Genomic DNA, 27677 nt, shown 5'->3' with positions numbered 1-27677 from the left:
TTCCGCTGCTGTATTTTCTGCAATGTGTCGCTCTTTGACAGCGTGAGTGGCCAACACTCTGTTGTGGTAATTCCAATCTGCAAACAGAAAATCAATTACATAAAAAATCTTCTTACATGCTTAAATAAGTTAAATTAGCTTTTTTTTTAACAAGATACTTTATCATTTTTGGCATAATACTTAAGTTAACATTTAAATTTCACTAACGTGATGAGGTAATTTTTCCTACATCCAAATTGACAAACTCGTACATGATGTATACTATATTTGTTTACTAAATCATTGAATCACTACAGCAAACTTAAAATATGTCCTATTTCAATACAAACATGCCGCTTACTTAGACGTCAAATTTCCAATAATTAAATGATTAATGTAGTGTAATGTACTGCGGTTTCCATACACTAGTTTGGTATGAAATTATTTTTTTTTTAAATATATCAATGCATGTATACTTTGTGCTTACCTTCTTCAAGGAAGTGAAAAGTTACTGAAATATAGCCCTCCGTTGCAAGGCTAGTCCAATGGTCCGATGTCAGTGACACGCAAGTCTGCATGGATAATATGTTAAGCAGGTTGCATTTTCCGACTCCTACATTTTTTGTAACGTAAGTTGACACTGTGCTAAGGCCAGGCAGGTCATATGACGGATTAAGCTCTCAACAAAAGTCATTAAAACCTTCTCCATTCACAATGGTAATAGGTCGAGATCTCGCGCACACATGAGGGCTAATTTCTCTGAGCAAACTATCCATTTTTTCTGAGTCATCGTGGGTTTGGCAAAATCATTCAGCTTCCACTGCTGTTTCTAACTATTGTCTGCGGACGTTTGAGTTGCATCCAGTCGCACAGACTTGTGAACCATTTTAATGTGGTTCGCCATGGTCCCCGTACTTCCACCTTTGTATGACAACTCAGTTGCACACAAATTCATTTAACCTTTTCTTTTCCGCATACTTCTTTTCCGCGACCTGTCTCGTTCGCCATATCTCTAAAAATGAGTGCGGATGAAGAAACTGCAGGAAAATTTCCTCATGCACTGTGTGCAGATACACGTGGAATGTTCAAGATGATTCGGGGCATGCTCATGCAACAAAAGGTGGAAAAATTTTCACAAGCACTTCGTGCCAACGCGCGTTAAATATTCAAGATTTATAGTCCGTACATGGTGTATTGTTATGTTCACGGTGTTGTGAATAAGGTCCATCTGGCGCAGGTGATACGAGTCTTTTAAGTAGTTGTTAATAAGATTTGCAACATCATAACATAATGAACTAAAATGGATTCTGTTGATATTGACGTTTAAACGTTAACTGTTTTTGCAAAAGTTTTTTAGCAAAACACGAAATGCGACCGTTTAAAACGTGATACCCTTAATGTCAGGTTTTATGACCGGTTGTAAAACTCCATGATCCAAGGGTAATAGATAAGAAAACAAAAGGGCCTGAAAGGCCCAAAGTCACTCACCTGAGATAACAAGATATTATTGGGACAAATCTTCTGACCAAGTTTCATGAAGATCGGAAAATAAATGTGGCCTATAGAGTGTTAAAAAGGTATTACTTTAGCCATATAAAGGCCACCTGGCAGTCATGTTTTTCAACCAACCGGCATCATTTTCGAACGCGTCCAAGATATTATTGGGATGAATCTTCTGACCAAATTTCATGAAGATTGGACAATAAATGTGGCCTCTAGTGTTAACAAGATTTAACTATAGCCATATATAACCGTTTAAGGAAAAATGCACCGCCCCTTGGCAGCCATGTTTTTCAAGCAAAGGTTACCATTTTTGAACTCATCAAAGATCTCATTGGGACAATTCTTCTGAGCAAGTTTCATGAAGATCGGAAAATAAATGTGGCCTCTAGAGTGTTAACAAGGTTTTACTATAGCCATATACATGTAAGGAAATATAGAGAAAACTGCCCTGCCCCCTGGCGGCCATGTTTTTTCACCGATCTGGACCATTTTCAAACTCTTCAGAGATATCAATGAAACCAATGTTTTGACCAAGTTTCATGATGATTGGGCAAAAATTGTGACTTAAAGAGTGTTCACAAGGTTTCTCTATAGCCATATTAGGAGTACTGCCACGCCCCCTGGTCGCCATGATTTTCAACGGACTGGAACCATTTTTGAACTCAACCAACAAATCATTTAGACAAACATTTTGACAAAGTTACATGAAGATTGGGCATCAAATGTGACTTCTACAGTGTTCACAAGGATTTTCCTTTTTATGACCTATTGACCTAGTTTTTGACCCAGCATGACCCAGTTTCGAACTCAGTTGAGGTATCAATGGGACAAATGTTCTGACCAAGTTTCATGAAGATCGGACAATAAATGTGGCCTCTAGAGTGTTCACAAGGCAAAATGTTGACGCCGCACGACGGACAAAAGGCGATCACAAAAGCTCACCATGAGCATGTTATGCTCAGGTGAGCTAAAAACAGGGCAGAAATCTAGGAAAATAGCGCTGTAAAATATATTGTCTGAAAATTTGGAGTCATTAATTATGGACAAAAACCCGTATGTCTGAAAATATATAGTCACGAAAATTTATTATTTTGGCTAAAAAAAGGGGATTTACATGAAAACTTAGATTATCCAAAAACTTTAAGAGTAATTACGGTATTAATTATACTGTTATTATGTTGGTCAGTACAAAATTTCTTCTGAAAACCGCCCACTGCATCTTTGTTTTATTGCCTAATCAAGCCCTGAACATCCAATATCCTGTGTATTACCACACCCAAATTTTAGATAATCACCTGTCGTTTGTCGAAACAATGATAATATATGTAGGTCAGTAAACATAATGAAGAAGCTCACACAGACTTGCTTGAAATATGTAAACAAGAGGGCCATAATGGCCCTGAATCGCTCACCTGACTAACCTTGCCACATCAACTTAAATTCTATCAGCCCATATACAATCCCAAGCCAGATTTCATTAATTAATACATTCTGACAAAATTTCATTAAGACTTGATGAAAACTGTGACCTCTTGTCATCTACACAAGGTTTTACTAGCATTGGCCCGGTGACCTAATTTTTGACCCCAGATGACCCATATACGATCAGTGCTCCCCCTGGCCCAGGCCTTTACCGCTCCATTTTTGGGAAAACACCACACTGGAATTTTGGGAATTTAGCGTCGTGAAAAACCCCATTTTGGGGGAAAAAAAATTGCAAAACTGGCTCAATTGGGATAAATAATCGCATGTAAGTAGAATTTCTTAAATTTCAAAGAATTCGTTAATTGGATAATAACTATTTTGATAACATATTATTAAAATTTTACAAAATATTATGAACATGTGTGATAAGTGCAGGTTTTATTATCTGATTTTGGGGAAAGGGCCTGGCCTTTTTAGAGGAGAAAAAAATCATGCGAAACGCCGGATTTGGGGGAAAATAAGGAAAGTCTTAAATAATCAATATAACATATTTTATTGTTTTTTAAAACAAATTCAAGGCAACAGATAATTTAATTTAAGTATGCAATATTTTCCTATTTTCTACACTGTATCAGGTTAATTTATATATTTAAAGGTTAACAAAACAAACAAAAAATGTTTTATTTATTTTTTTTTCAATTGGGAAAAAAACAACCAGATTTGCATTGGGAATGGGGCCGAAATTCGAACCCGTGGCATAGGGCGGAAAAGGCCCGTGGCCCAAAAATTTCTATAGTCAACATTTTAGCCAAATGTAATTTTTTGTAGCCAAATTTTAGAAACTGTAGCCAAAGTTTTAGCAAAGCATTAGGAACCACCTGTTGTAAGTCTAGGCTATGGGGTGTAAAAGAAGAAACTACAAAACAAAGCTTTAATATGTTTATTACTATAATCATCATGTGTGCATAACAAAAATTAACAGTTTACAACAAACCATTTATAGAAGTACATACATCATAACTCAAGTACATGTTCATAAAATAAGCATATGATAAATTTACATTACATTAGCACATGTTATCCTGAACATACATTTTAGCAGAAGGCCATAATCCACATCATGTGTGCATAACAAAAAACAACAACAGTACAACAAAACATTTATAGATATACACACATCATAACTCAAGCACATGTTCATAAAATAAGCACATGATAAATTTACATTACATTAGCACATGTTATCCTGAACATACATTTTAGCAGAAGGCCATAATCCGCCTCAACATCAATCCAGCCCAAATCTTGAAAGCACGTTTGAAATCAAACTTTTCCATTGGTAGGCTGTCTATGGACAAAATCAACAAGTTCTACAAGTTTCAATTTGAATAGAATTTCTGAGAGATGTTGAATGTCAATTCCCTTTCTACCAAGCAAATTAACTACATTCTCATATATGCTCTCTGCATTTGCTCTTTTAAGTTCAGCCACACCTAAAAAGTAAGTATGTGGCAAAGCATTTCCAAACTCATCAGTTTCCTAAAGTCTTACATAGGTCACTAAATTTTGCTTCACTGAAATGTCTGTACTCTCATCGATCATGATACAGTACTTGCATGATGTCTGTATCTTCTGGAGAAAATCACTCCTCAGAACGTCTGCCATACAGTTTTGAAATTCCGACACACTGGAGCTGTGTTCATATGACTCGAAGGTCATTGAGCTGGGTTGCACCCTGAAATATATTAATACAAATTTTCATCCTGAAAATATAATTTATGATTTCAAGTATATTTTCATCAATATTTGTAGCAAACTTAAACAAAATCAAATTTTATCAATCAATTTAAAACAAATCACCAGCGATGATGCAAGAGTATGTTGTGCAGCAAAGTACACATTAGGTTTAGCCGACACTACAGCCCCTTCACTTTTGGATATTGCTGCAGCATGTGCATTAGTCATTGATGTTTTCAGACTTCAAGCTTGTGAGTCTTTGTGATCTGAAATAAACAAAATTAAATATGCTAAATTCCAAAACAAAAAGCTCATTTTGAAAAGTGTCAATATATATTTATTATGAACATAACAAAATATTATTGTTATTTTTAATATATTATTAATAATATAAAAAAAATTTCATGTATATTCATTTTAATATTGATTGTCATTCCTTTTTATTACCTTTTGATTTTTCGTGTTTTGGAATGTTGTCTTTCTTCAACATACTACACCCAAAGTGAATGAATTTGATTTTTGAAACTGTATGCATATTTTGCAATACATCGTTTTTGATTTGGCATTATTTTGCACTTGAATTCTGAAACCCAAACATCTTTGAATGATCTATTATCAGTTTTGATTTTTGTTTAGACCATGTCATTAGATTCGTCAGAGTCCAAAGGACCCTTATTGCCTATGGTCGCCATAATGGCAGTAGGAATTTTCGACAATTTTGCCGACAATGTCAAGGGTTTTATACCCATTCATCTATCATCATTCACAATTGTAACACATTTAGCCTTAAATCATTACAAACATTACGAACTTCTTGAAATTAAAATCAATTATCAACTTCTTTACTTACCAGGGGTGTCAATTTTCCAAATCTAAAATCCTGAAAATAGGCCTATCGTTTTGGGGCCAGAGCAAAAAAGGTTTAATAATTCATGTAACTTTGTTTACTATTGTATATAACTTTGTAAACAATATGTCAAAGTAAAATAATTTGTGTTTAAGATGACATTTTGTGACAATAATCTTAAAATTTCAGGAAAAAATCCTCTGATTTATATCAAAATAAAAATTGGTCCCTAAGAGCCAAAATCCTGATTTCAGGAATAATCCTGAACTTTGACGTCTCTGACTTACGTTCATTGTGTGACTAAGTTGATAATTCGCTAACGGCTTTTACTCAAATTGATTGAAATTGGCAGCAATCTTTAATGTTTAATCAGATGTTATTGTTTATTTAAGCCGATAAGATGTACGATTACACCATTGTTTTGATTTCACACCAGTCATTTTCATTTGTCTCCATGCTGCGTATCAATTTTTCGGGTCAATAACACAGCAATGTATTGAAGCACAGTCTAAAGCTGAAAGAGTTTATTATCTAGGATGGCATTTGTCAGGAAAACAAGATGTGTTTGTGAAACACTATGTCCCCGTATATGACGTTTGACCTTGAAGGATGACCTTGACCCTTCACCACTCAAAATGTGCAGCTCCATAAGATACACATGCATGTCAAATATAAAATTGCTAGCTTCAATATTGCAGAAGTGGCATTACATGAGCAATTTTGACCAAGATATTTGACCTTAAAGGATGGCCTTGACCTTTCACCACTCAAAATGTGCAGCACCATGAGATACACATGCATGCCAAATATCAAGTTGCTATCTTCAATATTGCAAAAGTACTCATCAAATGAGCGATTTTGGCCACATATATTTGACCTCTGACCTTAAAAGATGACCTTGACCTTTCACCACTCAAAATGTGCAGCTTCATGAGAAACACATGCATGCCAAACATCAAGTTGCTATCTTGAATATTGAAAAAGTGTACATTAAATGAGCAATTTTGACCCATATATTTGACCTTTGACCTTGAAGGATGACCTTGACCTTTCACCACTCAAAATGTGCAGCTCCATGAAATACATATGAATGCCAAATATCAAGTTGCTATCTTCAATATTGAAAAAGTTACTGCAAATGTTAAAGTTGGCGCAAACCAACAGACCAACCAACCAACAGACAGGGCAAAAACAATATGTCCCCCACTACTATAGTGGGGGACATAAAAATCGTTCGCTGAACGTTTTCGCAGAACGATTATTTTATTCGCAGAATTTGCTAACTTTTCACCATTGGCGAATCTGGCGAACGGCAGCAGGAGCCCTGTAACGATTCAAAATCAGTTATTATCAGGATAAACATTCTGACCATATTTCATTAAAGGGATCTTTTCACGGTTTGGTTAATTGACAAAATTGAAAAAAGCTGTTTCAGATTCGCAAATTTTCATTTTTCTTTTAGTTATGATATTTGTGAGGAAACAGTATTACTGAACATTTACCATATTCCAATATAGCCATTATATGTATCTTTTGACGATTTGAAAACCTAAAAATTATAAAGCGTTGCAACGCGTAACGATTGAATAATTTGGAGAGTTCTGTTGTTGTCGTTTAAATTTACGAAACTACGAAGATTGCTTATATAAGGTATAAAATACTTAAACTGCATACCCGGCGAAAAATAGCCGAGAGGGCTAATGCGTTTTTACTTCAGACTAACTCCAGGACTTCGGGGGTCACTGGTTCGAGCCCTGGTACCGGCTACTTTTTTTTCCTTTTTTAAATTTTATTCTTGATTTTTTACTGGAGCTTTTAAGATCCAATGTTTACATTTATCAATATAAAGCATTTAATGACAAACTTCAAAATATGCCAAATTCTGTGACAAGGCCCCTTTAAGATCAGATGAAAACTATGACCTCTATTGTCTACACAAGGTTTTTCTATGATTTGACCTAGTGACCTAGTTTTTGACCCTAGATGACCCAAATACAATCCCAACCCAGATTTCATCAAAATAAACGTTCTGACCATATTTCATAAAGATTGGATGAAAACTGTGACCTCTATAGTCTACACAAGGTTTTTCCATTATTTGACCTAGTGACCTAGTTTTTGACCCCAGATGACCCAAATACAATCCCAACCCAGATTTCATCAAGATAAACATTCTGACCAAATTTCATAAAGATTGGATAAAAATTGTGACCTCTATTGTCTACACAAGGTTTTTTATATTATTTGACCTATTGACCTAGTTTTTGACCCCAGCTGATCCAAATACAATCCCAATCCAGATTTCATAAAAACAAGGGCTGTTTGTAAAACATGCATGCCCCCCATATGGGCTCTCCGTTGTAGTGACAGCCATTGTGTGAATATGTTTTTGTCACTGTGACCTTGACCTTTGACCTAGTGACCTGAAAATCAATAGGGGTCATCTGCCAGTCATGATCAATGTACCTATGAAGTTTCATGATCCTAGCCATAAGCATTCTTGAGTTATCATCCGGAAACCATTTTACTATTTCGGGTCACTGTGACCTTGACCTTTGACCTAGTGACCTGAAAATCAATAGGGGTCATCTGCGAGTCATGATCAATCTTCCTATCAAGTTTGATGATCCTAGGAATAAGCGTTCTTCAGTTATCATCCGGAAACCATTTTACTATTTCGGGTCACAGTGAACTTGACCTTTGACCTAGTAACCTCAAAAACAATAGGAGTCATCTGCGAGTCATGATCAATGTACCTATGAAGTTTTATGATCCTGGGCATAAGTGTTCTTGAGTTATCATCCGGAAACCATTTTACTATTTCGGGTCACCGTGACCTTGACCTTGTGACCTCAAAATCAATAAGGGTTATCTGCAAGTCATGATCAGTGAACCTATTAAGTTTTATGATCGTAGCCATTAGCTTTCTTGAGTTATCATCCGGAAACCATTTTACTATTTCAGGTCACCATTACCTTGACCTTTGATATAGTGACCTGAAAATCAAAAGGGGTCAACTGCGAGTCTTGATCAATCTACCTATCAAGTTTCATGATCCTAGGCATAAGCATGCTTGAGTTATCATCTGGAAACCATTTTACTATTTCAGGTCACCATGACCTTGACCTTTGACCTTGTGACCTCAAAATCAATAGGGGTCATCTGCGAGCCATGATCAATCTACCTATGAAGTTTCATGATCCTAGGCATATGCGTTCTTGAATTATCATCCGAAAATCATTTTACTATTTCGGGTCACCGTGACCTTGACCTTTGACCTAGTGACCTAAAAATCAATAGGGGTCATCTGCGAGTCATGATCAATCTACCCATGAAGTTTCATGATCCTAGGCGAATGCTTTCTTGAGTATCATCTGGAAACCATTTTACTATTTCGGGTCACCGTGACCTTGACCTTTGACCTAGTGACCTCAAAATCATTAGGGGTCATCTGCGAGTCATGATCAATCTTCCCATGAAGTTTCATGATTCTAGGCGTATGCGTTCTTGAGTTATCATCCGGAAACCATTTTACTATTTCGGGTCACCGTGACTTTGACCTTTGACCTAACGACCTCAAAATCAATAGGGGTCATCTGCAAGTCATGATCAATGTACCTATGAAGTTTCATGATCCTAGGCCCAAGCGTTCTTGAGTTATCGTCTGACAACCATCTGGTGGACGGACCGACCCACCGACATGAGCAAAGCAATATACCCCCTCTTCTTCGAAGAAAGGAATAATAAACATTCTGACCAAATATCATACAGATTGGATGAAAACTGTGACCTCTACTGTCTACACAAACAAATTGTTGACAGACACACACACACACACACACACGCACGCACAACGGACGCCAGACATTACACGGTCACTTAAGCTCACCATGTCACTTCGTGACTGGTGAGCTAAAAATAACAATATTTATTTTAATAGCTAAACACACGAGAAGCAAACCAACATACATTTGTACACAGACGACACAATTAAAAATAATTTTGACAATTTATTAAAATACAATTTAAATACAATGTTGGTTTATTTTCACAAAATTGACTTTCAAACGTCCCCATTTCCCATTTTTTTTGACAGTAATTGGGAAATTTGTATTTTTTCCTAATTGGGAAAGTGCCGTTTTCCGGTATTTTATAAAGAAGGAAAAATAGCTGCAGCGTGCTTGAATATTATTATATTTAGAGGAAATGTTAATGCCAAATATTTTGTGAGACACCTGGTTACTTTACTTGAAATTTACTACAAAACTTTTAATTGAAATTAAAAGATCCCAGTGTTGTCCCAACCATTAAAGGGACTGTCAACCACAACGACGAAGAAAAGAAAAGTTGCAAAATACCGTATTTTTTAACAAAATATCACGACTGGTATATTACATTAATTGGAAAAAGTTATTAAGTTTTCATATTTTCAGTATATTCGGTAATAAATTTTGCTGGGTATGTCTACCAGGTAACTACCAGTTCAGGGGTTCCGCTGTCGATTTTTTTTAAGTACCTCCAATTTTTTTAAAGTGGCGAATTTCAAAAAATCGGTAAGATCCTATCCGAAAATGTACTGCGAGTCGAAAAGCACGCGACCGTGCATAAGCGGCCAGCGTTTGTCAGTTGTAAATATTGATTTACGACGATGTAAGCGACCTACAGTGTAGAGTGCACTGAAATCACGGAAGCGTGAAGTGTTACAGTCGGTGTTTTTACTGCTATTGTCAAGTTTTATGGGGGTTATTATCGGATTAACGGTTCTTTTATGATAAAGAACACTCAATTATGTAACACTTAGGACAAACTGGCACAAAAATCAATGATTATAACGATATATAAGGCGGCTACTCTTTAATCAATACCATGGTAACGGTATTGTTATTTACACATTAGTTAAAGATTGTTCATATTTTTCACAGTTTATGTTGATGGCTTTCGTATATAAAGACACATAAATTATATGATTACATATTCACAAGCAATCATGGCGTTTCATGACTTCTTTAATCCTCGAAAGCGTGCTTAAGAAATTGAAAGAAATGAAAGCAATGAAAATCCTTAAAAATTGCAAAAACATGATAATTCTGGAGCAAAGCGAAAATTCAATGATAGCTGGAAGTCAGAATTCCCTTTCATTTCATATGATGCAAAAACAAAGTCAATGTTTTGTGACTACTGTGTTAAAAGCCAGTTCGAAAATGCATTTACATCTGGTTGTATACTCAAACCCGGTTGAGTCGCGGGTCGTTTTGACTCGCGGTATTTCATTAGCGCCCTCTGGATTGTGTTTGTAAACAAACCTGCGTGACCTACTTTTGAAATCTGACAGAAAACATCTTTTGCTGCCAGTATGAATAGATTTTTGGTAAGCAACTACCAAAAAACGATTTAAAACATCATTTTAAATAAAAATTATGTAAAAATCCATGTTAAAATGAAATTTCCCTTTCAACTTTTTCACTTTTTAAGTTCGTCTGCTTGCGGTTGCTTAGGTCAGACACTACCAATATTATTCTCTTTGTGAAGGGGTTACACACCACCGATTTTTAAAAATTATTTCGATAGGTCAGGCTCTATAAACACTTCAATATTAAGCTAATAGATTCATCTCTTGAAAGTGACACAGATGACGTATGCTGTGTGTGTAAGAAAAGTAGTCCACCTGCATTGAGGAAGGATGTTTCGGTTGTTTTTTTGTGAAATGGGATGAATGTAGTGTGTGTGCACATTGGGTACATCTGAGCTTCTGCACTGATGTACGTTTCTTGAGGCGAGATAGCTTCTTCAGGTGTCCCCATTGCGCAGAAGAATGAATGAACATGAACAGTTATTTGAATATTGAGAATTAAAATTAGACACTGCTTGAACATAACTGTGATATTTATTTTATTTGATGTATTAAATTCCATATGTTCTAATTGTTATATACGTTATTGATTGTTACTTTGAATAGTATGTCAGATCTTTATGTTTATTCATGTTAAATTTAATATTAGTGTCGTTTAACCTATTTACCGCGAGTCAACCGGGAGGGAAAATAAACAACAATGGCGGACAGTGGTGTTGTTTTTGTTGATACCGCAGTTAAAATTGAAGGATTTTCGTCATAAAAAGGCTATTTTCCAATGAAGTTAAGTCAGATATGTTTGTCTTTTAAATTATTTATCTGATATTTGAAGATGGTTTCTAGACGCAATTGAATATTCCTTAAGTACCGCGACTCACCCGGGTTGCAGGCTAACGTTATGAAAAAGGAGTCCTTAACTAAGCATGTAAAAACAAAGGGTATGTTTGTGTGTGGTAGCAAATTGTTTAGTTTAAAGTGCATATTCACATTGCTTCCCAGCTGTATTGTTTGTATTGAAATTTGATTATACAGTATGGAAATAATAAAAACAAAGTCTCATGGTATTATTTATTTATTCTTTTCAGAACACCAGACTGCTGCTAAGGCAATGCAGCTTCGGAAGGATATGGCTGCTGCCAGCAAATCATCAATCTCAAAGAATGAGGCAGCAGTGAAGGCAGCGCTCACCAATGTGCTGTTCCTGGCAAAGAAGATGGTTATATGTGATTGTTTATCATGTGCAAACCAATGTTTTTATGTATAAATAAAGCTTATTAAGACTAATGAAGTTACTTACTATTATTTATGTATTTACATACTTTTAAAAGTAATAATATAGTCAATGACATTGATGTTGTAAGGTTTCTTAGACGATTGTCATAATTAATAAGGTCGGAATAACTGACAGTTTCGCGCCGCGAAAAAGGGGCGACGACTTTTTTGGGGCCAGTGGAACCCCTGCAGTTAACTATATAAATAACCTCAGTAGATTGATCATCATCGTCACGTGGTAAACCCAGGAATGCAAATTATGCATGCGTAGTGAATTGTATATATTTTATATATAAAATGATAAATCTACATGCGTTATTTATAGATGTATATAGTTATGTCACCTATTTTTGCGATGTTCTTTCGATTTCACATTGTGAAATATTTTTACTGAAAATATGAACTTTGTTCAAGTACATGTAATGTAATATACCAGTTGTGAAATTTTAATAAATATCAACTAATAATTGAAAAAAAGAAGATATTTTAGAAATTTTATTTTTTCGTCATTCGAGGTTGACAGTCCCTTTAAATGAACTAAAATGGTATTACCCACATATATATAAATACACCGTATACACTGTAACTCCAATATAACGCAGATGATGGGGTCCAAGCCACGCAACAGCGTTATAAACGGACAGCGTTATAAATTTATTTTGAGCTTATGTGTTTATATGATTATTGTCATGCTGTGTTGTCATCCGCAAATACATGCATATAAATCAAATCGTAAGATAACAGTATATATACCGCTTTTCTAATGTGCACATATGTCCGATAATCCAATATACACTGTAACTCCAATATGGTGCGGTCTGTTATAACGCTGTGTCCAATATAACGCGGGGGGTCCTTGGATCCCGTTTCTTCTCCAACCTTCCATACTGATTCAAATCCATGTTATGCAACGTCATGTATTTTCATAAATTCAAAGAAGCCGGCGATCACAGCTTGATTGCTTTATCCGTCAGTTTAACTGATTTTAATCGATTAGAGGTTAAACGACACTCGACAGCTAATTGGTGTTAATCTGTTGTGTAATGTCAATAAAGTTGTGAAAACTCGCGAGTCGGTGTTTATTACATGTGTTCCCTATCAGAGCAGTTCGGTGCGCTGATTTCAATAAGGCAAGTGGAAACGGAATAATGATCAAATTATAGTTATTTAAAACGATTACCTGTTTATGTTTTGTATTTATCGTGTATTGTATTTTATTGTATAAACTATGGCTGTGTGTGTTATCGTTTATTATATGCTACACATGCTTGATAAATAAAAATATCTTTGTGTGTGTTTAATGTTTCAGTACGTATACGAAAAATAAATAAAAAAATCCTGACTAATTATTTACATGCTAACGCAGTGTAATAGTTAACAGAGATGCACTTAAATTTTTGCCCGTTATCAGAAAGTCAACGGAAAGCACGTTTTTTACATGCTGCGTATGACGCAATAAAACATTTCTTTGTACATGTATCGTATTGCATTAAATCTAAATTTAAATTCGCTCGTCCAATGAAAGCTGTGTCCCATCATGCACTGTACTAATTTTTCTGAAAAATGGCGTAGGCATATGAATTTGTTTACGAAGTTCGTAAACATATTTCTTGTCATAAATGTTAAAAAACATTTTTTCGTAAGTGATGTAATTATATTGGATTATCGGATAAATGTGCACATTAGAAAAGCGGTATGTATACTGTTATCGTTCGACTGGTTTATATGCATGTATTTGCAGATGACACAGCATGACGATACACAAGACCTATATTATACTTTACCTGTTTTTATAGCCCCTTATATAAATAAGCTCAAAACTTATAACGCTGTCCGTTTATAACGCTGTTGCGTGGCTTGGACCCCGTCATCTGCGTTATATTGGAGTTACAGTGTAATTACAACATCACTTACGAAAAAATAATGTTTTATGATATTAAAACAAATTTTTAAAGTAAAATTCATTTTAATTATTAAATAAACATTTATTACAAGAAATATGTTTACCAATTTCATAAACAAATTCATATGCCTACGCCATTTTTCAGAAAAATAGTACAGTGCATTATGGGACAGAGCTTTCATTGGACGAGCGAATTTTAATTTAGATTAAATGCAATACGATACATGTACAAAGTAATGTTTTATTGCATCATACAAAGCATGTAAAAAACATGGACTTTCTGATAACGGGCAAAAATTTAAGTGCATCTCTGTTAACAATTACACAGCATTAGCAGGTAAATAAATCGTCAGCATTTTTTAATTTACTTTTCGTATACGTACTGAAACAATAAACATACACAAAGATCTTTTTATGTATCAAGCTTGTATAGCATTTCATAAAGGATAACACACTTACACAGCCAAAGTTTATACAATGAAATACAATACACGATAAATATAAAACATAAACAGGTAATTGTTTTAAATAACTTTAATTTGATAATTATTCTGCTTGCACTTGCCTTATTGAAATTAGCGCACCAAACCGCTCTGATAGGGAATACATGTAATAAACATGAACTCGCAAGTTTTCACACCTTTATTGACATTACACAACAGATTAACACCAAGGTCTGTCGAGTGACGTTTAACCTCTAATCAATTAAAATCAGTTAAACTGACGGATAAAGCAATCAAGCTGTGATCGCCGGCTTTTTTGAATTTTCTGAAAATACAAGTAGTTGCATAACATGGATTTGAATCAGAAATGGAAGGTTGGAGAAAAGACGGGATCCAAGCACCCCCCGCATTATATTGGACACAGCGTTGTTTCAACCTGAAGTGTAATAACGACCTGAATTGTAATAAACTTTATTACATTATTACAATTGCGTGACAACCTGAATTGTAATAACGCCCGAAAGAGTAATAATATATATATATATATTAATAGGGTAATATGACCTATGAATGACAAAAAGGTGTTCTCATACAAACTCAATTGTAATAAAGTTATTACATTATTACAATCGCGTGTCGACCTGAATTGTAATAACGCCCGAAAGTGTAATAAACTTATTTCTTGGTTTAAAATTGCATCTTATCACATTTTTAAGCACATATTTTTGCAAAATATAGTGTATATATGTATATAAAAATGTATCTTAATAAGGTAATACGACCTGTGAATGACAAAAAATGTGAAAAAGACATGCTATCTTTGATTTCATTCATTAAACTCTTTAATTTCCACCAACTCCAACCACAATCAACGCCGTATATCTTTTGCTTTAAAGATATTTCTTGTTTATAGATTAAGAAGGAAAACGGATTCGGTTACGGTATCACGATCGACTCGATTATTTATTTAAAAAAAAAAATGATAGAAAATGTTTTTTTAGGTCTTGAACTCAATAACGAATTGAAATATTGGTTATACATATTTATTTTATTCAAGGTTTAATATAATACATACTGAAGTGAGTATTGATACCGCGCGGTTTATTTGTCATACCTGAGAAATGTACGATGGATTCATAATTTTGAAAACACTAGGGATTTGTTTGTAGTTAAATTATATTTAAGTGTGCAACACCAAAAATAACAAAAACAATTGTGAACAGAACAGGGTTTTATATATTTATTCATTCATTCATCCGTCAATTCGTCCGATCGTTCGTTCGTTCATTAGTTTGTTCGTTCGTTCATTTATTTATTCATTCATTATGATTCATTCATTTTTTTATTCATTCATTCATTCATTTCTCTGTCCGTCCGTATGTTCGTTCGTTCGTGTGTTCGTTCGTTCGTTATTTCATTGATTGATTGATTGATTCATTCATTCCTTCATTCATACATTCATGCATTCATTCATTCATTTTTTTATCTATTTATTTATTTGTTTGTTTGTTTGTTTGTGTTTGTTTGTTTGCTTGCTTATTTATTTATCTATTTATTTATTTATGTATTAATTTATTTATTTATTTGTAATAGTTAATTCATTCATTCACTCACTCACTAACTCACTCACACACTGACTCACACACTGACTGACTGACTGACTGACTGACTGACTGACTGACTGACTCACTCACTCACTCACTCATTCATTCATTCATTTATTTATTTATTCATTCAGTCCACCGTACGTTTGTTAGTTAGTTCGTTTGTGCGCTTGTGCGTTCATGCGTTTGTTCATTGGTTCGTTCATTCCTTTATTTATTAATTTATTAATTAATTTTGTTTTGAACTTTAAACCTTTATTAATTGATTAAATGCAATACTTTTCTTTATAAATATCTGTGTGTAAAAAAATACTACACAAGAAAATGTTAGTATAAAAAACGTTCCAAATTGAAATACCGTCAATAACTAAAAAGTGTATATTTAATAGAAGCGCGATAAAACCATCCCAGTCATTCATTAAGATGCTTAAAAGTATTAAATTGATACAATTATTTGCCATAATGTATGTCTATGTTCTTGTGTGTACATTCAAAACTTGTTCTTATGTAGAAGTCTTCAGGGAAATATCATTTGGGAAGTAAAATTGGTGCTTTTCACAGTTAAATACAAGTTTAAACTGTCAAAGACGAGAACATATTTCAAGGCACGTTATGAAAGAACTAAGTAATTTATGCGCAAATTCGGTTTCTAATTTACAGCACATACTGCATGTGAAATAAATATTCGCTAGCGAAATATCTAATGGGACAGAGATGCAATTATATTATATTCCTGTATACGGTTTTTAGTCTGAACTTATCTGTTCGCCTTTAAGTAAGACATAAACTGCCTCCATGCTATGCGAATGAATTGTTTTATTATTTATTTAATTGTATTTGTCGTCCTCATTAAACTCGCGGTGTTCTTTGTTTCTTCCAGAAAATCAATTCTTCGACTTTGATGTCGTCTATACTCTTCAATTTAAAAGTCAACGGCGCTATTTTCAGATGTTTATTTCAAAATTGGAATCCATGCTATTTTGCATATGCTGTATAAACAATACCCCCAATATAACAGCGGAAGTCTGCACTGTGTATTAGCAACCGCTGCGGTGATCCCTTTCTTATCCTTTTGAGCGTCAGGTTATCACACACAGATCAGAGATCGGCCGGTTCCCCTCATAACTTAGTCTGACTTAAATTTTCTGTCGTAAAGTATTGTGGTTATATTTTTCATTAAGAAAACGCAAGAAGTCATTAATGTATGATTAAAATGTGTGGAAAGACAACTGCGTCTTTACAACAAAATATTTATCGCTTCCATTATCGTAGTTAAGGTATGTTAACAACTATTTTAACAATTAATGTAATTTCATATCTTAAAAATAAAGACAGCCACACCTGAGTTAATTTATATACTTTTTTTTATATAAATTGCAACATAGAAAGGGTCAGAAAAATAAGCCGTGACATTTGTTTTCGAATTTTCATATTGCGTAACAATAGAAATAACGGTTATCACCACTATTAAAAGCGGCCTAATCATAATTCGGGTCCGATTAACAGAATTTTGTAGCATGACACACCCACATCAAAAACCCTGTTAACACGAGATGTCATAAAGTACCCAAGACCCCCCTTCTGCTGCTACGAAACAATCAATTTTTAACCTTCATCCATCATTTATTTAATCATTGTTTTAACGTGGCAGCATTAACATAATATGCATATTATATAATATAAAGTACAAATAATCATAAAAAATATACCAAACATAAAATAAGAAATTAAAATAAAAAAATAAAAATGATGATGATGATGATGATCATAATGATGATGATGCTGCTGCTGATGATGATGATGAAGATGATGATGGTGATGATGATGAATGTGGTTATGATGGTGGTGGTGATGATGATGATGATGGTGATGATGATGATGATTATGATGATGATCATCATCATGATCATGATCATTATGATGATGATTGTTATGATGATGAACATGATGATGATGATGATAATTATGATGATGAAGATCATGAGGACGATGATCATGATGATGATGATGATAGTCTAAAGGCCTTAGAATCAAAGAAAATTATTAAATAACGAACGAACGAACTTAGAAACGAACCAACCAACGAATGAACCAACGAACAAACCAAAGGACAAAAAACGGACGGACGGACGGACGGGCGAACGAACAAACAAATAATAAATAATTAAATACATACATCATTAAATAAATAAAAATGAATGAGTGAATGAATGAATGAGTGAATGGGTTAGTGAATAAATGAATAAATGCAAAAAATGAATAAAAAAATCAATGAATAAATTAGTAAATTAATAAATGAATGAAAGAAAGAAAGAAAGAACGTGCGAACGAACGAACGAACCAATAAACAAATGCACGAACGCACAAAAACGCACGAACGAATGAAAAAACAAACGGACAGACGGACTGAATAAATAAATGAATGAACGAATGAACAAACAAACAAACGAACAAACGAACGAACAAACTAACAAAAGAACGAATGAGCGAAAGAACGAACGAGCGAACGAAAAGAACAAACCGAAGAACGAACAAACAAATCAATGAACAAACGCACGAACTCACGAACGAACGAGCGAACAAACAGACGGACGGATGAATGGATGCATAAATAGATAAATGAATAAATGAAAACAAACGAATCCCTAGTGTTTTCAAAATTATTAATCTATCGTACATTTGTCATGAATGACAAATAAACCACGCGGCAACAAGATTCAATTCAGTATTTATTATATTCAATCTCAAAATGTTCCGAAGTCCTTAAATAAAATAAATATTTATAACCAATATTTAAATTCTTTATTGAGTTCAAGACCTAAATATGCATTTTCTTGCATTATTATTTTAATAAATAATCGAGAAGATCGCGATACCATAGACTATTCCGTTTTCCTTCTGTTTAGTTATAGAACTTTCAGCAAGGTTATCTATCGAAATGTTATGGCGTTAGCCTCTTACCCCATTCCAAATGGTATGATGGTAATACCATTGCCTGTCCGTACAACGTAATTCCGTTAACCTAAGGCCTGTTGAACAGAACAACTCGAGTCGTATCGGGTGAGTTACAACATTTTAAATAACTCTTTTGACCAGTAATTCTTTTCAGCTCAATTCAACAGTGAAAAATGCATCTTATATCACTTTAAACCAAGAAAAAAGTTTATTACACTTTCGGGCGTTATTACAATTCAGGGCGACACGCGATTGTAATAATGTAATAACTTTATTACAATTGAGTTTGTATGAGAACACCTTTGTTGTCATTCATAGGTAGTATTACCTTATTAAGATACACTTTTACATACATGTTTACACTATATTTCGCAATAAAATGTGTTTAAAAATGCGATAAGATGCAATTTTACACCAAGAAATAAGTTTATTACACTTTCGGTCGTTATAACAATTCAGGTCGACAAGTAATTGTAATAATGTAATAACTTTATTACAATTGAGTTTGTATGTGAACACCTTTTTTGTCATTATAGGTAGTATAACCTTATAAATATACATGTTTTATATACATGTATACACTATATTTTGCAATAATTTGTGTTTGAAAATGCGATCAGATGCAATTTTAAACCAAGAAATAAGTTTATTACACTTTCGGGCGTTATTACAATTCAGGTCCACGCGCGATTGTAATAATGTAATAACTTTATTACAATTGAGTTTGTATGAGAACACCTTTTTGTCATTCGTAGGTCGTATTGCCCTATTAATATATATATTATATCCATGTATGCATTATATTTTGCAAAACTCTGTGTTTGGAAATGCGATCAGATGCAATTTTAAACCAAGAAAAAAGTTTATTACACTTTCGGGCGTTATTACAATTCAGGTTGTCACGCAATTGTAATAATGTAATAACTTTATTACAATTGAGTTTGTATGAGAACACATGTTTTGTCATTCATAGGTCGAATTACCTTAGAAAGATACATTTTTATATACATATATACACTATATTTTGCAAATATATGTGCTTGAAAATGCGATAAGAAGCACTTTAAAACCAAGAAATAAGTTGATTACACTTTCGGGTGTTATTACAATTCAGGTCGACACGCGATTGTAATAATGTAATAACTTTATTACAATTGAGGGTGTATGAGAACAGCTTTTTGTCATTCATAGGTTGTATTGCCCTATTAATATATATTTTATATCCATGTATGCATTATATTTGGAAATTATCTGTGTTTTAAAATGCAACAAGATGCAATTTTAAACCAAGAAATAAGTCTATTTCACTTTCAGGCGTTATTACAATTCAGGTCGACAAGCGATTGTAATAATGTAATCACTTTATTAGAATTTAGTTTGTATGAGAACACATGTTTTGTCATTCATAGGTCGAATTACCTTATAAAGATACATGTTCATATACATGTATACACTATATTGTGCAAAAATATGTGCTTGAAAATGCGATAAGATGCACTTTTAAACCAAGAAATAAGTTTATTACACTTTCAAGCGTTATTACAATTCAGGTCGACGCCCGATTGTAATAATGTAATAACTTTATTACAATTGAGTTTGTATGAGAACACCTTTTTGTCATTCATAGGTCGTATTGCCCTATTAATATATATTTTATATCCATGTATGCATTATATTAGGAAATAGTCTGTGTTTTAAAATGCAACAAGATGCAATTTTAAACCAAGATTATTTTTTTATTTCGCTTTCGGGCGTTATTACAATTCAGGTTGTCAAGCGATTGTAATAATGTAATAACTTTATTACAATTGAGGTTGTATGAGAACACCTTTTTGTCATTCATAGGTCATATTGTCCTATTAATATATATTTTATATCCATGTATGCATTATATTTTGAAACAATCTGTGTTTGGAAATGCGATCAGATGCAGTTTTAAACCAAGAAAAAAGTTTATTTCACTTTCGGGCTCTATTACAATTCAGGTTGTCACGCGATTGTAATAATGTAATAACTTTATTACAATTGAGGTTGTATGAGAACACCTTTTTGTCATTCATAGTTCGTATTGCCCTATTAATATATATTTTATATTCATGTATGCATTATATTTTGCAACAATCTGTGTTTGGAAATAAAATCAGATGCACTTTTAAACCAAGAAATAAGTTTATTACACTTTCGGGCTGTTATAACAATTCAGGTCTACACAAGATTGTAATAATGTTATAACTTTATTGCAATTGAGGTTGTATGAGAACACCTTTTTGTCATTCATAGGTCGTATAGCCCTATTAATATGTATATTATATCCACGTATGCATTATATTTGGAAATAATCTGTGTTTGGAAATGCGATCAGATGCAATTTTAAACCAAGAACAAGATGTGTTTGTGAAACACAATGTCCCCCTATATGATGTTTGACATTGTATGATGACCTTGACCATGTGAAGGATGACCTTGACCTTTCACCACTCAAAATGTGCAGCTCCATGAGATACACATGCATGCCAAATATCAAGTTGCTATCTTCAATATTGCAAAAGTATTCATAAAATGAGCGATTTTGGCCACATATAATTGACCTCTGACCTTGAAGGATGACCTTGACCTTGACCTTTCACCACTCAAAATGTGCAGCTCCATGAGATACACATGCATGCCAAATATCAAATTGCTATCTTCCATATTGCAAAAGTATTCATAAAATGAGCGATTTTGGCCACATATATTTGACCTCTGACCTTGAAGGATGACCTTGACATTGACCTTTCACCACTCAAAATGTGCAGCTTCATGAGATACACATGCATGCCAAATATGAAGTTGCTATCTTCAATATAGCAAAAGTTATTGCAAAATGTTAAAGTTGGCGCAAACAGACAGACCAACAGACAGACCAATAGACCAACAGACAGGGCAAAAACAATATGTCCCCCACTACTATAGTGGGGGACATAAAAAAGTTTATTACACTTTCGGTTGTTATTACAATTCAGGTTGTCACGCAATTGTAATAATGTTATAACTTTATTACAATTGAGGTTGTATGAGAACACCTTTTTTGTCATTCATAGGTCGTATTGCCCTATTAATATATATTTTATATACATGTATGCATGATATTTGACAATAATCTGTGTTTGAAATGCGACCAGATGCAATTTTAAACCAAGAAATAAGTTTATTAAACTTTCGGGCGTTTTTACAATTCAGGTCGACAAGCAATTGTAATAAAGTAATAACTTTATTACAATTGAGTTTGCATGAGAACACATTTTTTGTCATTCAAAGGTCGTATAACCTTATAAAGATACATTTTCATATACATGTATACACTATATTTTGCAAACATAGGTGCTTGAAAATGCGATAAGATGCACTTTTAACCCAAGAAATAAGTTTATTACACTTTCGGGCTGTTATAACAATTCAGGTCGACACGCGATTGTAATAATGTTATGCCTTTGTTACAATTGAGGTTGTATGAGAACACCTTTTTGTCATTTATAGGTCGTATTGTCCTATTAATATATATATTATATCCACGTATGCATTATATTTTGAAATAATCTGTGTTTGGAAATGCGAACAGATGCAATTTTAAACCAAGAAAAAAGTTTATTACACTTTCGGGCGTTATTACAATTCAGGTTGTCACGCAATTGTAATAATGTAATAACTTTATTACAATTGAGGTTGTATGAGAACACCTTTTTTGTCATTCATAGGTCATATTGCCCTATTAATAAATATTTTATATACATATATGCATTATATTTTGCAATAATCGGTGTTTGAAAATGCAATAAGATGCGATTTTAAACCAAAAGATAAGTTTATTACACTTTCGGGCGTTATTACAATTCAGGTCGACAAGCAGTTGTAATAATGTAATAACTTTATTACAATTGGTTTTGTATGAGAACACATTTTTTGTCATTCATAGGTCGTATTACCTAATTAAGATACATTTTTATATACATATATAAACTATATTTTGCAAACATATGTGCTTAAAAATGCGATAAGACGCAATTTTAAACCAAGAAATAAGTTTATTACACTTTCGGGCGTTATTACAATTCAGGTCAACACGCGATTGTAATAATGTAATAACTTTATTAAAATTGAGGTTGTATGAGAACACCTTTTTTGTCATTCATAGGTCGTTTTGCCCTATTAATAAATATTTTATATACATATATGCATTATATTTTGCTATATTCTGTGTTTGAAAATGCAATAAGATGCGATTTTAAACCAAAAGATAAGTTTATTACACTTTCGGGCGTTATTACAATTCAGGTCGACAAGCAGTTGTAATAATGTAATAACTTTATTACAATTGGTTTTGTATGAGAACACATTTTTTGTCATTCATAGGTCGTATTACTTAATTAAGATACATTTTTATATACATATATACACTATATTTTGCAAACATATGTGCTTAAAAATGCGATAGGATGCAATTTTAAACCAAGAAATAAGTTTATTACACTTTCGGGCGTTATTACAATTCAGGTCGACACGCGATTGTAATAATGTAATAACTTTATTACAATTTAGTTTGTATGAGAACACCTTTTTGTCATTCATAATTCGTATTACCCTATTAATATATATATTATATCCATGTATGCATTATATTTTGCAATAATCTGTGTTTGGAAATGTGATCAGATGCAATTTTAAAGCAAGAAAAAAGTTTATTACACTTTCGGGCGTTATTATAATTCAGGCTGTCACGCAATTGTAATAATGTAATAAAGTTTATTACAATTCAGGTCGTTATTACACTTCAGGTTGTAACACAGCTTAAAGGGATCTTTTCACGCTTTGGTAAATTGACAAAATTGAAAAAAGTTGTTTCAGATTCGCAAATTTTCGTTTTAGTTATGATATTTGTGAGGAAACAGTAATACTGAACATTTACCATGGTCTAATATAGCCATTATATGCATCTTTTGACGATTTTAAAACCTAAAAATTATAAAGCGTTGCAACGCGAAACGATTGAATAATTTGGAGAGTTCTGTTTTTGTCGTTAAATTTTGTGAAACTACGAAGATTGCTTTTATAAGGTATAAAATACCATAAGTATATATACTCGGCGGAATAGCTCAGTAGGCTAAAGCGTTTTTACTTCAGGACTCTGGCAGGACTCCAGGGGTCACTGGTTCGAAACCTGGTCCGGGCAATGTTCTTTTCCTTTTTTTAATTTTATTCTTGATTTTTTACTGGAGCTTTTACGATCCAATGTTTACATTTATCGATATAAAGCATTTAATGAATAAGTTAAAAAATGCCAAAATCTGTGAAAAGGCCCCTTTAATAACAGACCGCACTATATTGGAGTTACAGTGTACTACATATTAAATATGTGTCTAACATATGCCAACAAAAGACAATTGAAACACAAACCTATTATTTTGTTTAACATGATCCAACATCTGTTGCACACAATCCATTAGGTTTTACATGTATACCCTCCAGCTAACAATATGCATACTTAAATGTACATGTACCATATTTATCATTTAATTAACATGCACTTGCATGACTAGCAATTCTTATCTCACAAATAGAGAAAGATACTGAGTGATATAGGTCACACTTGAAAAGTCTGATGTAAAAAATATTCCTCATTAGTAAAAGTATTTTTAATTACTTTGTAATGCATGTTGTTTTTTTGTTGTTGCAGATAAATGGCTACAATTTAAACTTATTTGTCAATTTAATCTAAGATTCATAAAATAAAGACCATGCCTATAAATTATTTGTGCCCATTCACAACAGGGGTTATATATATGGTAATATTGATAATGTACTTGCTCTGTAAATGTATTAATTTCCTCGTTTATTGTTTAAATTAAGGACCATTAAGATGATCAAGTGGTGGGATAAATTTACATAACAACGATTTTTTTTTGTCTAATTGGGAAAAGTACCCGTACCAGTGCAATTGGATAAATTGTGCGCAAAAAACCCTGAAATTGGGAAAATTCGTATCATGCAGTCTTCATATTGGGAAATTGGTGTGTTTAATTTTTTTCTCCAAAATAATTTAAAATTGGTAACTAAGTGTTTTCAAGTTGTCAATATTATATTTACTTAGGTTCAAGCCATAGAGCTTCATAAGGAAAATAACTAAAATTTTTATTTATATATAAAAAAAAAATAATTGAGAAAGTGCTGTTTTTTTGGTATTTTATAAAACAAATCGCTGCATAATAATTACATTTTTCTCTCAAAGGAACAGTAATTTTTTTTCTCTTTTTTCATAATTTCTGGGATTATTTATAAGCCTATAGCAAAAATCTTGTAGTTGGTCATGCTTAATTTTAAGTAACAAAAAATGCCTGAACATTGATGCATACAATGCAATACAGGAGTTCCCATGATTGGTCCAGTGACAACCCCAAGTTATGAATTAAAATGTTTGAATTAATTTAGACATAGATTGACAGTTGAACTGATAAATTAACTGACAAACAGACAGACATATGTAAAACCTAGTGACCCGAAATAGTAAAATGGTTTCCGGATGATAACTCAAGAACGCTTAGGCCTAGGATCATGAAACTTGATAGGTAGATTGATCATGACTCGCAGATGACCCCTATTGATTTTGAGGTCACAAGGTCAAAGGTCAAGGTCACGGTGACCCGAAATAGTAAAATGATTTTCGGATGATAACTCAAGAACGCTTTTGCCTAGGATCATGACACTTAATAAGTACATTAATCGTGACTCGCAGATGACCCCTATTAATTTTCAGGTCACTAGGTCAAAGGTCAAGGTCACAATGACAAAAATCGTGCTCACACAATGGCTGCCACTACAATGGACAGCCCATATGGGGGGCATGCATGTTTTACAAACAGCCCTTGTTAGTAATCTACTCAGTGGATATATGTAACGGAAATGAATGTTTGCATTCAGTTTACTTGCAAAGTTAAAACATCTGGAAGGATTATTGTTAAAAAATTAAATAAGGCAAACATGGTTTCATTTATATGTTCAGGGTTTTACATTCATGTCAATGTTTAGGGGTCCCTAGGACTCTAGTTAATAATTTTCAGGGGTCCTGTCAGTAAAAATGGGGGTCCCAATAAATATGCTGGCTGTGTCAAAGTCAATTAGTTAAATAGTTATGTTAATCGATTATTTACGTAAACAATAGCCGACATTTAACACATACTTATACAATTAAAGATTGTGTTTATTTTTATACAGTCAATCTTGTATTAAGAGACCACTTAAGGGAGTAATCAAAAGTGGTCTCTTAATAAAATGGTCTTTAAATAAACAAGAGGGCCATGATGGCCTTGAATCGCTCACCTGACTCATTAAGATCAGATGAAAACTATGACCTCTATTGTCTACACAATGTTTTTCTATGATTTGACCTAGTGACCTAGTTCCTGACTCTAGATGACCCAAATACAATCCCAATCCAGATTTCATCAAGATAAACATTCTGACCACAGTTCATAAATATTGGATGAAAACTGTGACCTCTATTGTCAACACAAGGTTTTTCTATTTATTTGACCTAGATTTTTACCCCAGATGACCCAAATACAATCCCACCCAGATTTCATCAAGAATTCTGACCAAATTTCATAAAGGTTGGATGAAATCTGTGATTTCTAATGTATACACAAGTTTTTTCTATTATTTGACCTAGTGACCTAGTTTTTGACCCCAGATGACCCAAATAAAATCCCAACCCAGATTTCATCAAGATAAACATTCTGACCAAATTTCATAAAGATTGGATGAAAACTGTGACCTCTATTGTCTACAGAAGGTTGTTCTATTATTTGACCTAGTGACCTTGTTTTTGACCCCAGATGACCCAAATACAATCCCAAACCGGATTTCATCAAGATAAACATTTTGACCAAATTTCATTAAGATTGGATGCAAACTGTGACCTCTACTGTCTACACAAACAAATTGTTGACAGATGGACGCATGGACACACGCAGACACGCACAACAGACGCCGGACATCACACGATCACATAAGCTCACCGTGTCACTTCATGACAGGTGACCTAAAAATATGTTTCGGAGATAAACATGAACAGTTGTGGTTAAAATCCCATAGAAACAAGGGCTGTTTGTAAAACATGCATGCCCCCCTATATGGGCTATAAGTTGTAGTAGCAGCCATTGTGTGAATACGTTTTTTGTCACTGTGAATGGTGGTGGTGGTGGTGGTGGTGGTGTAGTAGTAGTAGTAGTAGTAGTAGTAGTAGTAGTAGTAGTAGTAGTAGTAGGAGTAGTAGTAGTAATAGTAGTTGTAGTAGTAGAAGTAGTAGTAGTAGTAGTAGTAGTAGTAGTAGTAGAAGTAGTAGTAGTAGTAGTAGTAGAAGTAGTAGTAATAGTAGTAGTAATGGTGGTGGTGGTGGTGGTAATGGTGGTGGTGGTGGTGGTGGTAGTACTAGTAGTAGTAGTAGAAGTAGTAGTAGTAGTAGTAGTAGAAGTAGTAGTAGTAGTAGTAGTAGTAGTAGTAGTAGTAGTAGTAGTAGTAGTAGTAGTAGTGGTAGTAGTAGTAGTAAAAGTAGTAGTAGTAGTAGTAGTAGTAGAAGTAGTAGTAGTAGTAGTAGTAGTAGTAGTAGTAGTAGTAGTAGTAGCAGTAG

General features: G+C 33.5%; 1 protein-coding gene and 1 long non-coding RNA gene across 7 annotated transcripts in view; one reads left to right on the top strand and one right to left on the bottom strand.

Annotated features, from left to right (window-relative positions):
* LOC127855313 (fatty-acid amide hydrolase 1-like) overlaps positions 1 to 27677 on the bottom strand; it is a 126259-nt gene that overhangs the window by 49214 nt on the left and 49368 nt on the right. Inside the window, exon 1 of one of the 5 annotated variants that reach the window (XM_052390777.1) lies at positions 24449 to 24584. The exons of the other annotated variants lie outside the window; for them this stretch is intronic. Coding sequence (XP_052246737.1) covers positions 24449 to 24467 — 19 coding nt within the window. The 5' untranslated portion in view covers positions 24468 to 24584. Of the gene's footprint in view, positions 1 to 24448; positions 24585 to 27677 lie in introns of those variants that run through there. 5 annotated transcript variants of the gene reach the window in all.
* LOC127855315 (uncharacterized) lies at positions 10149 to 12125 on the top strand. Of its 2 annotated transcripts, none has more exons than XR_008037477.1 (2): positions 10149 to 10360; positions 11927 to 12125. It is a non-coding gene; the product is annotated as an uncharacterized LOC127855315 (long non-coding RNA). The 2 variants fall into 2 exon arrangements; XR_008037478.1 differs by having other exon boundaries at positions 10149 to 11779.

This window comes from Dreissena polymorpha, chromosome 13 (assembly GCF_020536995.1).
Source record: "Dreissena polymorpha isolate Duluth1 chromosome 13, UMN_Dpol_1.0, whole genome shotgun sequence".
Lineage (NCBI taxonomy): Eukaryota > Metazoa > Mollusca > Bivalvia > Myida > Dreissenidae > Dreissena > Dreissena polymorpha.
Note: the sequence above shows the minus strand (reverse complement) of the source record. Positions and strands in the feature narration are given on the sequence as shown.